General features: G+C 61.4%; 1 protein-coding gene across 2 annotated transcripts in view; it reads right to left on the reverse strand.

Annotated features, from left to right (window-relative positions):
* Positions 1–2,651: 2,651 nt before the first annotated feature.
* The window catches only part of CYTH1 (cytohesin 1), a 62,973-nt gene continuing 53,216 nt past the window's right edge, over positions 2,652–12,408 (reverse strand). Inside the window, exons 10-13 of one of the 2 annotated variants that reach the window (XM_037158069.2) lie at positions 9,844–9,922; positions 6,392–6,463; positions 5,759–5,913; positions 2,652–4,271 (exon numbers count right to left, since the gene is read on the reverse strand). In XM_037158069.2, coding sequence (XP_037013964.2) covers positions 4,193–4,271; positions 5,759–5,913; positions 6,392–6,463; positions 9,844–9,922 — 385 coding nt within the window. In that variant the 3' untranslated portion in view covers positions 2,652–4,192. The remainder of the gene's footprint in view (positions 4,272–5,758; positions 5,914–6,391; positions 6,464–9,843; positions 9,923–12,408) is intronic. The other variant, XM_037158068.2, reaches the window with a different exon arrangement.

Here is a 12,408-nt window from a genome sequence, read left to right on the forward strand (position 1 = left end):
GCCGTGGAACTGAGCTGTAACTCTCTCATCCCGGACTTCACCCGAGTGCGCCGTGCACGAGGCTCTGCGTGTACGCCCGGTGCTACACGGCCATCACCCCCACCTCCAGAACATTCTCAGCACCCCAAAGGAAACTGCGCCCAAGAGCAGTCGCTCCCACCCCCCAGCTTCTCCAGCCCCCAACAACCACTTGTCTACTTTCTGTCTCCACAGATTTGCCTTTTCTAGACATTTCGTATGACCAGAATCACACAAAATGTGGACTCATTTCTGTCACTCAGCATGTCTTCGAGGTTGAGCCACTTGTAGGCCAAATCTGGGCTCCATGCCTTTCTATGGCCACCTAACGTCCCACTGTGTGCTGATGTCCCACTGTGCGCTGATACCCCACTGTGTGCAGACGACTAAGTCCGTTTGCCCATACATCAGCTGACGGACATCCGGGTTGTTTCCACATTTTCGTTGTACGTCACACTGCTATGAACACTCATGGGCAAGTGGGACACGTTTTCCGTTCTCTTGGGAACACACCCAGGAGCACAGCTTTGGTCACACGGGGCCTCCACACTGAGCTTTCTGAGGAGCTGCCGAACCTTCCACGGCGACCGGTCGAGCCTCGGAGGCTCCCGCTGCTCCACACCCTCGCCAACACTCATGTCTCTCTCTCCGGTGGCGGGCAGCCATCCTGGTGGGCTGGTCCCTCACGGCGGTTTTGAGTTCCATTTCCCGGTGACCGATGATGTCGAGCACCGGTTCAAGTGCTTCCCGGCCACCAGTACGTCTCCTCTGGAGAAACACCTACTCAAAACACATCCTGTCTTCCTACTGTCGGGTTCTGAGTTCTTCATGCCTGCTGCCTGCCGGACTCCTGCCCAGCAAAGGACCTGCAAATATTTCCCTCCCACCCTGTGGTTTCTCTCTCCTGACAGTGGACTTCAAAGCACAGACACGTTTAATTTTGGTGAAGTCCGGTTTGCCCTTTTCGGAACATGTCCATGGCTGCTGCCCGATCCAGGGTCAGGAAGATTCCTACCGGTTTTCTTCGCGGTTTACTGTCTGGGCTCTTAATACCCAGGTTTTGGTCCATGTCGACTGTTGCAGGTGGTGTGAGGTGAGGGTCAACTTCATCCTTGTTGCCTGTATTTAGTTACCCCAGTACCGTTTGTTGAAGAGCATTCACCCCCCGACCCCCGGGAACCGTGGCCTAGAACCAACCACCCATAAACATACAGGTTCATTTCTGGGCTCTCAGTTCTGTTCCACTGGTCTGTCTGTCCTTGCACCAGCAGCCCTGTCTTGATCGTGGTGAGTCTGGAAATCAGGAAATCCTCCAACTTTGCTCTTTTTCCGGATAGTTTTGGCTATTCCTGACGCCTTTCCCTTTCCTGTGAATGTCAGGATAGGAACCTTCCATTTCTAGGAGCCGGCGGGGACTTCAGCAGGGACTGTGTGAAGTCCGTAGATGAATTTGGAGAGCACTGTCCTCTTCCAGTCCACAAATACTGGGTCCTTCCATGTGAGACCTCTTCAGCTTCTTTCAGTGATGTTTGGACAATAGTTGTGTACATCGTAGGCTTAAAAAAATGGATTCCTAGGTAGTTGAGTCTCCAGTGGTATTGTAAATGAAATTTTCTTCATTTTGGGGTTGTTCATTGCTTCCAAGTTGGAAAAGGGACTCTTGTATATGGATCTCGTACCCTGAAACCTTGAACTCATTCATTAGTTCTAGTAGGTTTTTTGTAGATTATGTCACATTTCATAAATACGGGGTAATGTCACCTGTAAACATAGTTGGTTTGACTTCTTCCTTTCCTACCTGGAAGTTGTCTTTCTTTTTCTCACCTGGTTGGCACTGAGAACCTTGAGTACAATTCTGGACGCGAGGGGCAGGAGCGGACATCCAGGCTCCTTCCTGAGCTTAAGGGATTATTTTGCAAATGCGAGACTTGGACCCTTTCGTAGTTTGAAGGAATCAGTGGGGAAGGAGATTTAAGGACTCGCACAAGAGGAAAAGTGGCAAAGACCCAAGGGAGGCAGGCAGGGAAGGGGTCCCTTCTTCCAAAGACCGGAGGAAACTGAAAAGAAATGTCGTTAAGCTTGGCATCGAAGCAGAGACCGGTGTGCCGTCCGGGAGAACTGCAGAGCTCGCTGGAAGGGAGGCGGGCACAGGGCCGGGGGCTGGAAGCCAGAAGCAGAGGGGGGCCTGCTGCTGCTGGGGGGCTGGCGGACCAGGGCCGGGCCGCTCCCTGCCCCTGGGCGGCCACGCGGAGGGGCCGCTCTGCCTGCGTCGTCTCACTGTGTCGCCCTCCGGGCACTGGAAGGCGAAACGTGCGCAAAATGGCAGAAGGCACAGGTCTTAACCTTCACTTGAAGTTGGGTGGCTGCCATTTGTTTCTTCTTTACAAGGCGGCAGCCCTGCCTGGTGTGGCTCACTGGAATAAACACTGTCGCAGGTTCGATTCCCAGTCAGGGCACATGCCTGGGTTGTGGACCAGGTCCCCAGTGGGGGGCGCACAAGAGGCGACCACACCCTGATGATTCTCTTTCTCCTTCCCTTCCCTCTAAAACCCCTCCCCACGCAATCACTAGGTTTCAGGCGCCAGCACACGATGTGCCCGCCTTGCTCCCCGCCGGGCGACAGAGTCCACAGGCCACCACACGCTTTGGGCAGATTGGAGTTTATTTGCTGCAGCCCCTTGGTGCCAGTTTACAAGGCAAAAAACCCAACCAAACAAAAACTGGAATAATAATTATAATTCTTTAAAAACCCTGTCAACAGCTTTGCTTTCAGCCATTTCTTTATATTTTGACAAAACTTTTTTTAAACAAATACAAAATAATCTAACAGGAGAAAAACTACACATGGATCATTTACACCTCTGATAAATAGACTAATACTGACCAGGTCCCTCCGTCTGGGCGGGGCCCGACACCACCCAGAAGGCTCAGGCTTCCAGCCCGGACCCTGGGCGCCTGCACGAGCTCCGGCAGAAACATGCCCGAAGCTACTCCAGGCAGGACCTGCAGGAAGTGGGGAGGGACCCCAGAGAGTCCCCAGGACACCCCCCAGTCCCTTTTAGGAAAGCTATTTCCAGAGATGCCCACCTACCCTGAAGGCGGGGAGCCAGCCCACTGCCCAGGGAGAGGCCAGCCCGCCGCCCCCTCCTCGGGGGCCTGGCCTGGACGGGTGACAGGAGCGCCCCGAGAGTCCCTGAGAGCACGGCAGGACGAGGCTGTTTCCTGGCTCCCTGCACACCGCAGGGCAGAGGGCAGGGCCCACTCACACGTCTGAAGGGACAGCTAAACTGAAGCCATGGCGTGGGCCGGCCTTCCCACCCCCTGCTCCGCCTGCCCCCGTGGAGCAGGTGAGGCCCCTCCCCTGCCAGGTCACCACCAGAGGCACCCAGGGGCAGGGGGCCCAGGGAAGCGGTGCTGAGGCAGAACAAGCTGAAGCCCAGCTGAGCAGGAAGACCCGCCCCTTCCTCTAAAACGAGGAGCTTGGTGAGCGGGAAGCAAGACCAGAGAAGAACAGTCAGGCCGCCCGAGCCTCTGCTGGGCACCTGCCTCACAGTTTTGGTTACTAGGTATTTAGCTCAGAAAAGTGCTTTCTGTTCTAAAGCCCTCCGGGTGTGGATTCTGAGAGAAGAGCAACACGCGTCTAGGGGGCTCTGTCCCTGCCGCAGACCCCGTGTCAGGTCCAAGTCCTTGTTGCCCCCTGGCCCTCCCAGGCGCCCACAGGGCCCGGGGCCGGCTCCCTCGGAGCCGCCGGGGGGGCAGCCTCCCACTGCAGACGGGCGGGGTGCGTGTTGGGGCTCTGCTCTACAGTTCTGCTCTTAAAAAACAAAAATATATCTTTATAGAACGTGGCTCCTCCTCCCGCGCTCAGCCTGCAGCGCTGCAGAGACCCAGGGGCTTCCAGGGCAGGGCCACGGCTTCCGGGGAAGCACCCAGCACATGCTGCCCCCACCCCGGCTCAGCCACCGGGTGGAGCAAAGACCTGCGTGGCGGCTCTGCGGCAGGAGCTCTGTCCTGGCAGAGAGAAGGCGCTGCCCGCAGCAGCGACGCCAGGTCCCTCGCCCCAGTGGGAGCCACCTGCCCGTCGCCCACTGAAGAACATGGCAAAAGCTGAAGCGAGTCTCTAGGAATCCAGGGCAGGCGCTCCTGCTCCGGGCGGGGCCGCTCCGCACGCAGCTCAGTGCCTCTTCGTGGAGGACACCTTCTTCTTCCTCGCAGCCAGCATCTCGTAGAAAGGGTCCCTGCTGATGGCCGCTCTGGAACACAGAAAGGGAGACGGGACAGCTGAGGGCCGGGGCCACCGAGACCCCGGGGACAGGGCTGCCCCGTGGCGCTGGGCCCAAGCCCCACTCGCTCGGGTGCCCCTGTAAGGGCCCCAGTCCGAGGCCGCACAATGGCCCAAGAAGAGACACATGGTCAGGTGACAGGACAAGGACAGAGAACAACATGCGCTTCCAGCCGCGGCCTGTCCTGGGAGAGCGCAGGCGGGGTGCTGAGCCCCCTATGGCAGCGGGTGTCTGATGGGAGCCGCATGCCCGCGGTCTGGGGGCCACACGGCCGCACCGTGTCCCTTGAGTCCCTGTGCCGCTGCCCCTGGACTGGGCCCTGGGACTGGGCCCTCCACCGTCACCGAGCCCCTGCGAGCAGCAGCCCCATGGAACCAGCGCAGGGCCTGGAGAGCGGGCCTCGCCTGCCACACTGCCCCTGCATTCACCACGCTCAACGGTCCGGCAAGCTGCGGTCGCACGTTCTGGCACCAGCTCTGTGTTTCGGGAGCAGCCACGTCCAGGTGCAGGTGGCTCAAGGGCTGCCCTGGCCCACGAGACCACCACTCCCGAGAGGGGACTGGCACCCGTTCCCCAGTGACAGGGTTTAGGGGACGCCCCCAGGGCTCCTTGGGGACACCAGAACTGGGCAGTACCCAAAGTGCGTCCTCAGGGGGCCTCTTGAGTTACGAGGGGCTGCCGTTCGCTCACTGCTTAGCTGGCCAGAAGATGGCACCAGCTGTAGGAGGGGGTCCCCCGCAGAACACACACCACACAATGCTTGGCCCCTGGGCAGGCTGTGGCCTTGAGGGGCAAGCAAGTTCTTCAGGGCCCCCGGCCACGTGGGCAGTGCAGCCTCCCCGGTCTCCAGGGCTGACGCTGAGGGAACAGCCAGGAGCACCCGCTGGCTGCGGAGAGCGAGGACACACCCCAGAGGGCATGGCGCTGCATTGCTACGAGCAGATGCGCACTGGGGCTCAGTGGCAACCTAGACAGGCTTCCCCGAGGCCCCAGCCCAATGGGGTGCAGGCCTGCAGCTCCGTTTACACCTGGCCGTCCTCCGGGACAGCCTCCCCCACAGCAGGACCCTGCGCCCAGCAGAATCCTTTCCCTCTGGGGGTCTCAGGTCCTCATCTGGGCCTGGACCCACAGCGTCCCCCAGGTTCGGGAGTGAGGGGACACAATGATTACCACCGCCGTTGGGTGGGGCAGCCACTGAGCAGGGCTGCTGCTGGGAAAATGAGACCTGCCTCCCCCGAGGGGGGCCAGGGGCTCCCGCCCCTCGCACTCCGCCCCCTCTGGGACGCCCGGATCTGAGACCGTAAGGGTCAGGAGCACACTCACTGGAAAGCGACTTGCGAGTCGCCACCCAGCATCCCTGCAAATTTACCTCGAGGAGCGCGATTGGGGCTGGCGGTGCCCTCGACAGAGGACGGCACCTGAGAGACCCGTGGCCCCAGGGTGCGGGCAGCACGTACCTGATGCACTTGATCCACTCGCCCTTCTCTTCGGGCGTCGGGGCGGAGATGCGGTACACGGTGTGGTTCCCCTCCACCACGCGCCCGTCGGCCTCCGTCTTGCAGGCCTTGATGACCTGGTCCTTGTTGTCCGGGATGTACAGCTCGAAGCAGTTCTGAGAACCAGAGGGGGTGGTCACCCGGGGCCGAGAGCGCTGTGACCAAGGACGAGCGGCGCTCAGGTCCCCAAAGCCCCTCCCGCCACCTCCCTGAAGCACAGGCAGCGGGGCCCTGCAGGGCAGAGCCTGGAGGTGAGCTCCGCAGACCGGGAACGGGGACCGTGTGCCGCCAGCTGGTGGCAGAGACGCCCCCGCAGTGAGCCAGCGAGACCACAACGCTCCCAGATGTGGGGACGACACTCGCAGGGCCCCGGAGCTCCTGAGACAGGGAGCCGGATCGTGAGGCTGCTGGGGCTGCCCTCTCAAGAGGGGCGGTTCTGCCCCTCTGGGGTGAGGGTCAGTGGCGGGCGCCACTGAGGTTCTAGGTACGACGGGGCACTTCTGTTTTACTTGTAAGGAAACCTTCGTACTTTAATCCTCTTCAAAGAACTGCCACGCCCACCCCTTTGGTCCTGAGTCACCAAACAGTACTCACTGGCTTTTTGGAGTCCTCCACCTCCCGGATGCTCAGATTCTCCAAAGGGATGATCCCCCGGGGCTCCTTGTCCTACAAGAGACCATCACAGAGACCATCACAGAGACCATCACAGACGGCCTCAAGGGAGAGGCCTCAGGGCTCGGTCTGCGCACACACCACACCCGTTATAGGACTCACCCTGGACCACCCACCTCCTCCCACCTCCTCCCAACTCAGCCGGGCCCACGCCAGATACTCTCAAACAAAAGCAGCGGCAGGAAACGCAGAGTGCTGTCCAGGTGCCAACCCAAGTCTCCATCACCACGGACCTTTGCGAGGAGCACGCCCAGGGGTCTGACAGATGCCCCGTGAGAGCGACTGGTCCTCGGGACAGAACAGGTGAGCCCTTCGCACAGAAAACGCACACCTCTCTGCCCGGGCCCTGCTCATCTTTTAAGCCTCGGTTCCGAGTCAGCTGCCCCGAAAGACCCTAGTCTGGTCCTAGGTGCCCCAGTGCCAGGGACGACAGCTGCACCACAGGTCGCCCCAGTTCGTCACCTCCTGCCTGGGCATGGCCAGGCCCTCCTCCAGGGCTTCCTGGCTCACAGGGGTCACTGCCGCACAGGTGCCTACACACATCAGACGCCAGTCTTGACCTCCCTGTCCCCGACGTCCAGCCAGCCTCGGCCAAAGACTTGGCCCCAACTCACCAGTTCGGCAGGGCTAAGCCCTGGAGCCGGCTTCCCGTGCAGATGGGCCTGAGACGCCAGGCACTCTTTGGACCTGCAGGTCAGTTTCTCCTCCTTTTTGGGCCAATAATCTGCTGTCTTTGCAGGTGCAATTATTCTGGTACTGGGCTCATTTTTACCTGTCCTCCATGCCGTTACCTTGTCCCTAAATGTTCCCGTTGCGCTTTTATTTTATTGAATTTGTTGGGGTGGCACTGGCTAATACACTTATCTAGGTTTCAGGGGTACAATTCGATACCAGGTCAGCCACATGTTACATTGTGTTACGTTACACTCATCAGCCTGAGTCCAGTCTCCTCCCACCACCGTGCACCGCCAAACCCTCTCTGCCCGCCCTGCCCCCCCCCCCCCCCCCCAGTCATCACCATGCTGCAGTCTGCGCCTGTGAGTTTTGTTTATTACTGGGTTTTTCCTTTTTTGTCTGCCTGCCTGCCCTCCCCCACCCAGCCCCCCACCTCGGCTCTCCCAGCTGCAGCCTCCTGGACCGCTGCTGCCCCCTCCAGCCTTTCCTCTGTGGGAGGGATTACCGCATGTGTCAGTGGTCTGTTCTAACCCTCAAAGTTGTACCTTACTTCTTCGTAAGTAAGTTATAATTAAGTAGTTACACTCTGAAGATGTAGCTTTGGTATTCATTGTTTCAGGCCTGAGACTCCAGGAGGGCTGGGTATCTTGTATTCTGGAAACTTCCACAGTCTCAGGAGGAAAAGTGAGTGGAGGGGCGGGGCCTCCCAGACCCCCGGCTCTGACTGTGCCCCGGGACTGCCCCCGCCCGACGCAGAGGTCACGGGTCTGCCCGGGGAGGGCGGGGTGCTTGCAGGCGCCCTCCACGGGCAGTTTCCCCAGCAAGTACTCGGCCGGGAGCCCCGCTGGGTGTTGCAGAGAGGGAGCCCCGTTTTGTCATCACTGACTTCCTCTCCGCCACAGCGAGGACGCCAGCACGGGAAAGAGGAAGAGGGGAGAAGCCTGCCCGTGTGCCTGTCCCACGCTGAGGCCACGGGCTGGCCTGGCTGCCGAGTTCCCCGCAGCGCCCTGGTCCTGTTCCGGCTCCTGTTCCACTCGCTGTTCCCATCCCTTCTACTGGAACTTCCTTCTGTCCCGGAGCCGTGTGGAAGTTCCCGCCTACCATGGGACCCCCGAGGGCTCCTGCTGCGCCCCACAGCCCCACGGGGGCGGGCGTGCCTCGGAGCAGGGCTCAGTGATGCCGCTGCTGGGCCTCGAGGAACCGGGAGGTTCCGGGGCCCCACTGAGTTACTAGGGAGACCGCCCTGGCACTCAGGGCAGGTTCTGTGGGAGCCCGTATGTTTCTGACCCAGACACCAGCGCCGGAAGTTCAGACGAGACTCTAAGGACCTCCCCAGTGTAGATGTCTTTAGGGAAAGAGACACCCCGGGTGGGGGAGGGAGGAAGAAAGCCGTCGAACTGCTCGTAGGAGTAGCGTCCTGCAGTGTGAAACGGGGCATCTATGTTCTTACTGTTCGGTGCATTGGAAGCTTGTGTGTTTGCTGTGCATGATGCACACCCACACCCTGTGTGCGTCGCACGGGGTCACGACACCGTGCACAGTGCACACCCTTATCTTTCCTTCCAACACTCGGGCAAAAAACTGCACACCATACACAGCAGGGCGTGGAAGTTCTCTGACACTTGAAAGGACCTGGACACCAGAAAAGCAATGCGCCAGGTGCAGAGGTAAGCAGCAGTGAGTCACCGAGAGCCACTGCAAACGGCACTTGGAGTGGTGACCAAGCTTGAGCCGCCGCTGCAAACCTGGCCCTGTCCTGGGGACGGCCGCACTGGTGAGGGGCTGAGGTGTGGAGACAGCAGAAACCCGCTGGCCCCCGAGTGGCAATGGGCAGGGTGGGCGCCATGTCCTGGGCCCTGGCCCCGCCCGGTTACCAGGGCTCCGGCCACGTGTCTTAGCACCAGCCCGCTTTGGACGCCACACACGCAGTAGGGAAGCCCCGAGTCCCCAGCGGGACAACTCTCAGCCAGTGAAGACGGGCGGGACCAAGCGCAGCCTCCCCGCTCCCTGCCCACGGGGACCAACTGCAGGCGGGGTGCAGCTGTGGGCCCTGCTGTCCAGGGGACCGGGGAGGGCGGTGCGCGGGAGCCAGCGGCCGTTCCGGGCCCTCCACGTGCTCTGCCAGCAGGGCTTTACCCTCGTGGGCTCTTCCTGCAAAAGGGACTCAGACGGAACCCGGGTCTGAGCCCTTTCCCAGCGAATAAAACCGACACGGCTTCCGGCTCGACGGCGTGCCAGCGCCCAGCCCCGGACAACCTCCAGCGCTCCCCACTCCAGCCCGCGTCCTCACCCGTCACACACTTCCCGGCGGCCGCCTCTTCTGAATCAAATGACTCAGCATCTCCACTGCCCCGGGACGTCCGAAGCCCCCAGGTTGTGCTTAGTGTCACCTCCCTCCCACAGGCCACACACCCTTCCTTGGCAACCGATCCAAGTTCACCCCTTCTTGCCCAGCTCCTAACCCTGTTTCTGCAGCAACGCGCACCCACCTCTCTCCTGCCTCCTCTGGGCCCAGGCCTGACCGGGACGTGGGCAAGGCACTCCACACCTCCAGGGCTCCCAGTTCTGGGGCCTCAGTCCTTCTCCTCCCCTAAACCCTCTTCCCGGCCCTGGCGATGTGGACAAGCCTGGGGTCTCCCTGCCGCCTCAGAAGCGGAGCCCGAGCCCACCCCTGGCCGGGGGCTGCGCGGGGTGCTCACCGTGGTGTATTCGAAGTAGTACAGGCAGTTGTCAGTCAGAATGAACCAGCGCCTCTTCCAGGTCTTTACCCTGCCGCCTACGGAGCAGAGAGACACGCGTGTCGTTGGGGGTGGGGGACGAGGTGGGCCCGTGGCACGCAGCTCCTCTCTGTGCGAGGGGAGGAAGCGAGGGCAGGGCACCGGGCAGACACGGAGAGCATGGCAGGGTTCACATCGGTAACAAGACACAGAGCCAGACAGAAGCGCCTTTCACGGAGTGAAAGTCTGTGGGTATGAGCAGAGCAAGCAAGTCAGGCGGCCCCTGGAGATGACCCGGGAAGCGGATGAGAGCAGGCTGAGAGCAGGGCCGTGGTGAGGGGCACCCGGGACACTGGGGGCGGGCTGTGACATCTGACATGGCTGGAGAGCCTCTCTTGGTGGAAATGGGCAAACAAAAAAAAAGGGGGGGGGAGAGGGCCAGCCCCTGGTGCAGGCTGCAATGCCGGGCCCGCCACCCCGCTGCATGGAGCGTCGTCAGAGGGGCCAGCGAGGAAGTGGGAGAAAGGACGCTGTGGTCCCATCTCCATCCAACCCGTGGCTTCCTTCGGACGTGTGACTGCGCCCTCCTGGGCACCAGGAACGCACCCACCCTGGCTTTAGGCTTCTGGGCCAGTGTCCTAGAGCCAGAACGTCCCCGAGCCCTGCCTCGGGAGGGTTTACTGGGATGAGGGACCCTCCCGGGCCTGCTGCACCCCGGGCCTCTCCCTGGAAAACCTAACAGGGACAGCCAGACGAGGGGCCACCTGAGTGCGAGTGGCAGCTGTGAGCCGGGGACACTTCCCTGAGTCCTTCTGATAATTCTCCGCTGAAGGGAAAGCACGGTGGGGGGTGGAAGGGCCTGAAGTTCCTGCGAGATGGACGCTGAGGAGGGAGCCCGGCCGTGACCCACTCGAATGAGAGCATCGCGACCTCCCCTTCCTCTGCGCACGGCGGGTCAAGGGGAAGCTCTGGGCCGAGAGCCGTGCACAGTACGCGGCGGCCCCGGGCCGGGGGCAGGGGCATCCACATTGTGTGTTTCACTGCCCAGGCGGCGCGGCTCCTTGGCTGAGCTTCGGCCTGCAGAGGGGGGGCCGCCGGGCCATCTACACAGTGGGACCCTGGTCACACCTCCCCTCCTGCCTCATCCCACAGGGCAGGCGGCTCTGAAGGGCGCGCTCCAGCCGCCAGGGCACGCCTGTGCGCCCGCCCGAGAGGGCCGGTGTGGGGGCCCTGCGAGAAGCGGCAGGCAGCGAAGCGTGTGGCTTCAGTCCCCGTCCTAGTGTCCGGAGCATGTGGTGCCTGGACTCTCGGGAGGTTCAGAGGTGGACGGCCAAGGCCCAGGTGCGGCCCGGCACCAACCCTAGTCACGGAAGGGTGTGCGCAGCAAGCACACCCGGCCCCCGCCAGGCCTGGCCGGTGCCCTGCAGACTGACTCTCCCCGCTGCGGCGTGACGGCCCCTGGAGCACGTGCGCCCCCCCCCGAAGGCACGGGTTCGAGGGACCACGGATGGAGACGACATGCATGTGGGAAGCAGGGAGCAGGGCGGAGCGAAATGAATGAGACGGGACACAAGCAGTTTACTTAGAACTGCAGCCGTTTTGACATAAAAAGAACCCCGCTCCCCATTTTGGGGTCGAGAACTCGGCTCTTCCCCTTCTAGGGCCTCCATCCCCACCCAGGGCTCAGCCCCCAGAACACTGCTCCCCCGCCGGTGACCACGCACTCCCCTGGGGGCAGGGCCGCCCGAGCGCCCAGGCTCAGGAAGTCATGGGAATGGTTGATGACAGAGCAGGATGGGAGGGAGTCTGGCAGGAAAAGCAGAGCTGGACGCCGCCCCCGGCTGAGGAAGCTTGCTGTCCCCGACCGCCCGCGGTGCTGCAGGGTCTCCACCAGAAGCATCGCTGCGGCCCCAGAGGGGCGCTTCCGTGGGGAAGGAAACACAGACACGAAGCAAGCAGACAGGTCATTGCGCGCCTAGGACAGTCCCTGTGGAACTCACAGGGCCACCTCCTCCTCAGGGCCCCTGAACCCAAGGTGGACTAGGCCAGAGGCCTTTGGGGCGGGAACAACCTGCCGGTCCCCAGATGTTTTAATGCACGTCACCATTTGGGAGGGGCTTCTTCCTCTGGGCCGTTTTGCCCAAGTCGGGCTTAAGCCGACAGCTGATTTCCTCGCCTGGGAAATCTCGTGTCCCCAGCTCAGCGACTGCAGAGTGGATCTGAGCCACGCAACTGAGGCTGATGCGGGGTGGCTAACGGTGACTCACTGAGTCGAAGAGGAGGGACAAACACAGGGCTGAAGTCTGAATGCTCTCCCCAAACACCTGGGAAATGAAGCAAAGGGACTTCCAGGAGGAGTTTTTGATTTTTGTCTTTTCTAAAAAAAAGTTCTACTTGGCAGCGCTCTCTGCGTAGGAAACACCATCTCCTTTCTGTGAAAAGGTCAACGTCTCCCAAGCCGCGTGACCCAGACCTGTCCGCTCACCACGGACCAGAAGTGGCGGCTGCAGGAGGTCAGAACGCCTTCCTCCTCTCCTCCACCCTGGA

This window comes from Artibeus jamaicensis, unplaced genomic scaffold (assembly GCF_021234435.1).
Source record: "Artibeus jamaicensis isolate MK-2021 breed Jamaican fruit bat unplaced genomic scaffold, CSHL_Jam_final contig_2259, whole genome shotgun sequence".
Lineage (NCBI taxonomy): Eukaryota > Metazoa > Chordata > Mammalia > Chiroptera > Phyllostomidae > Artibeus > Artibeus jamaicensis.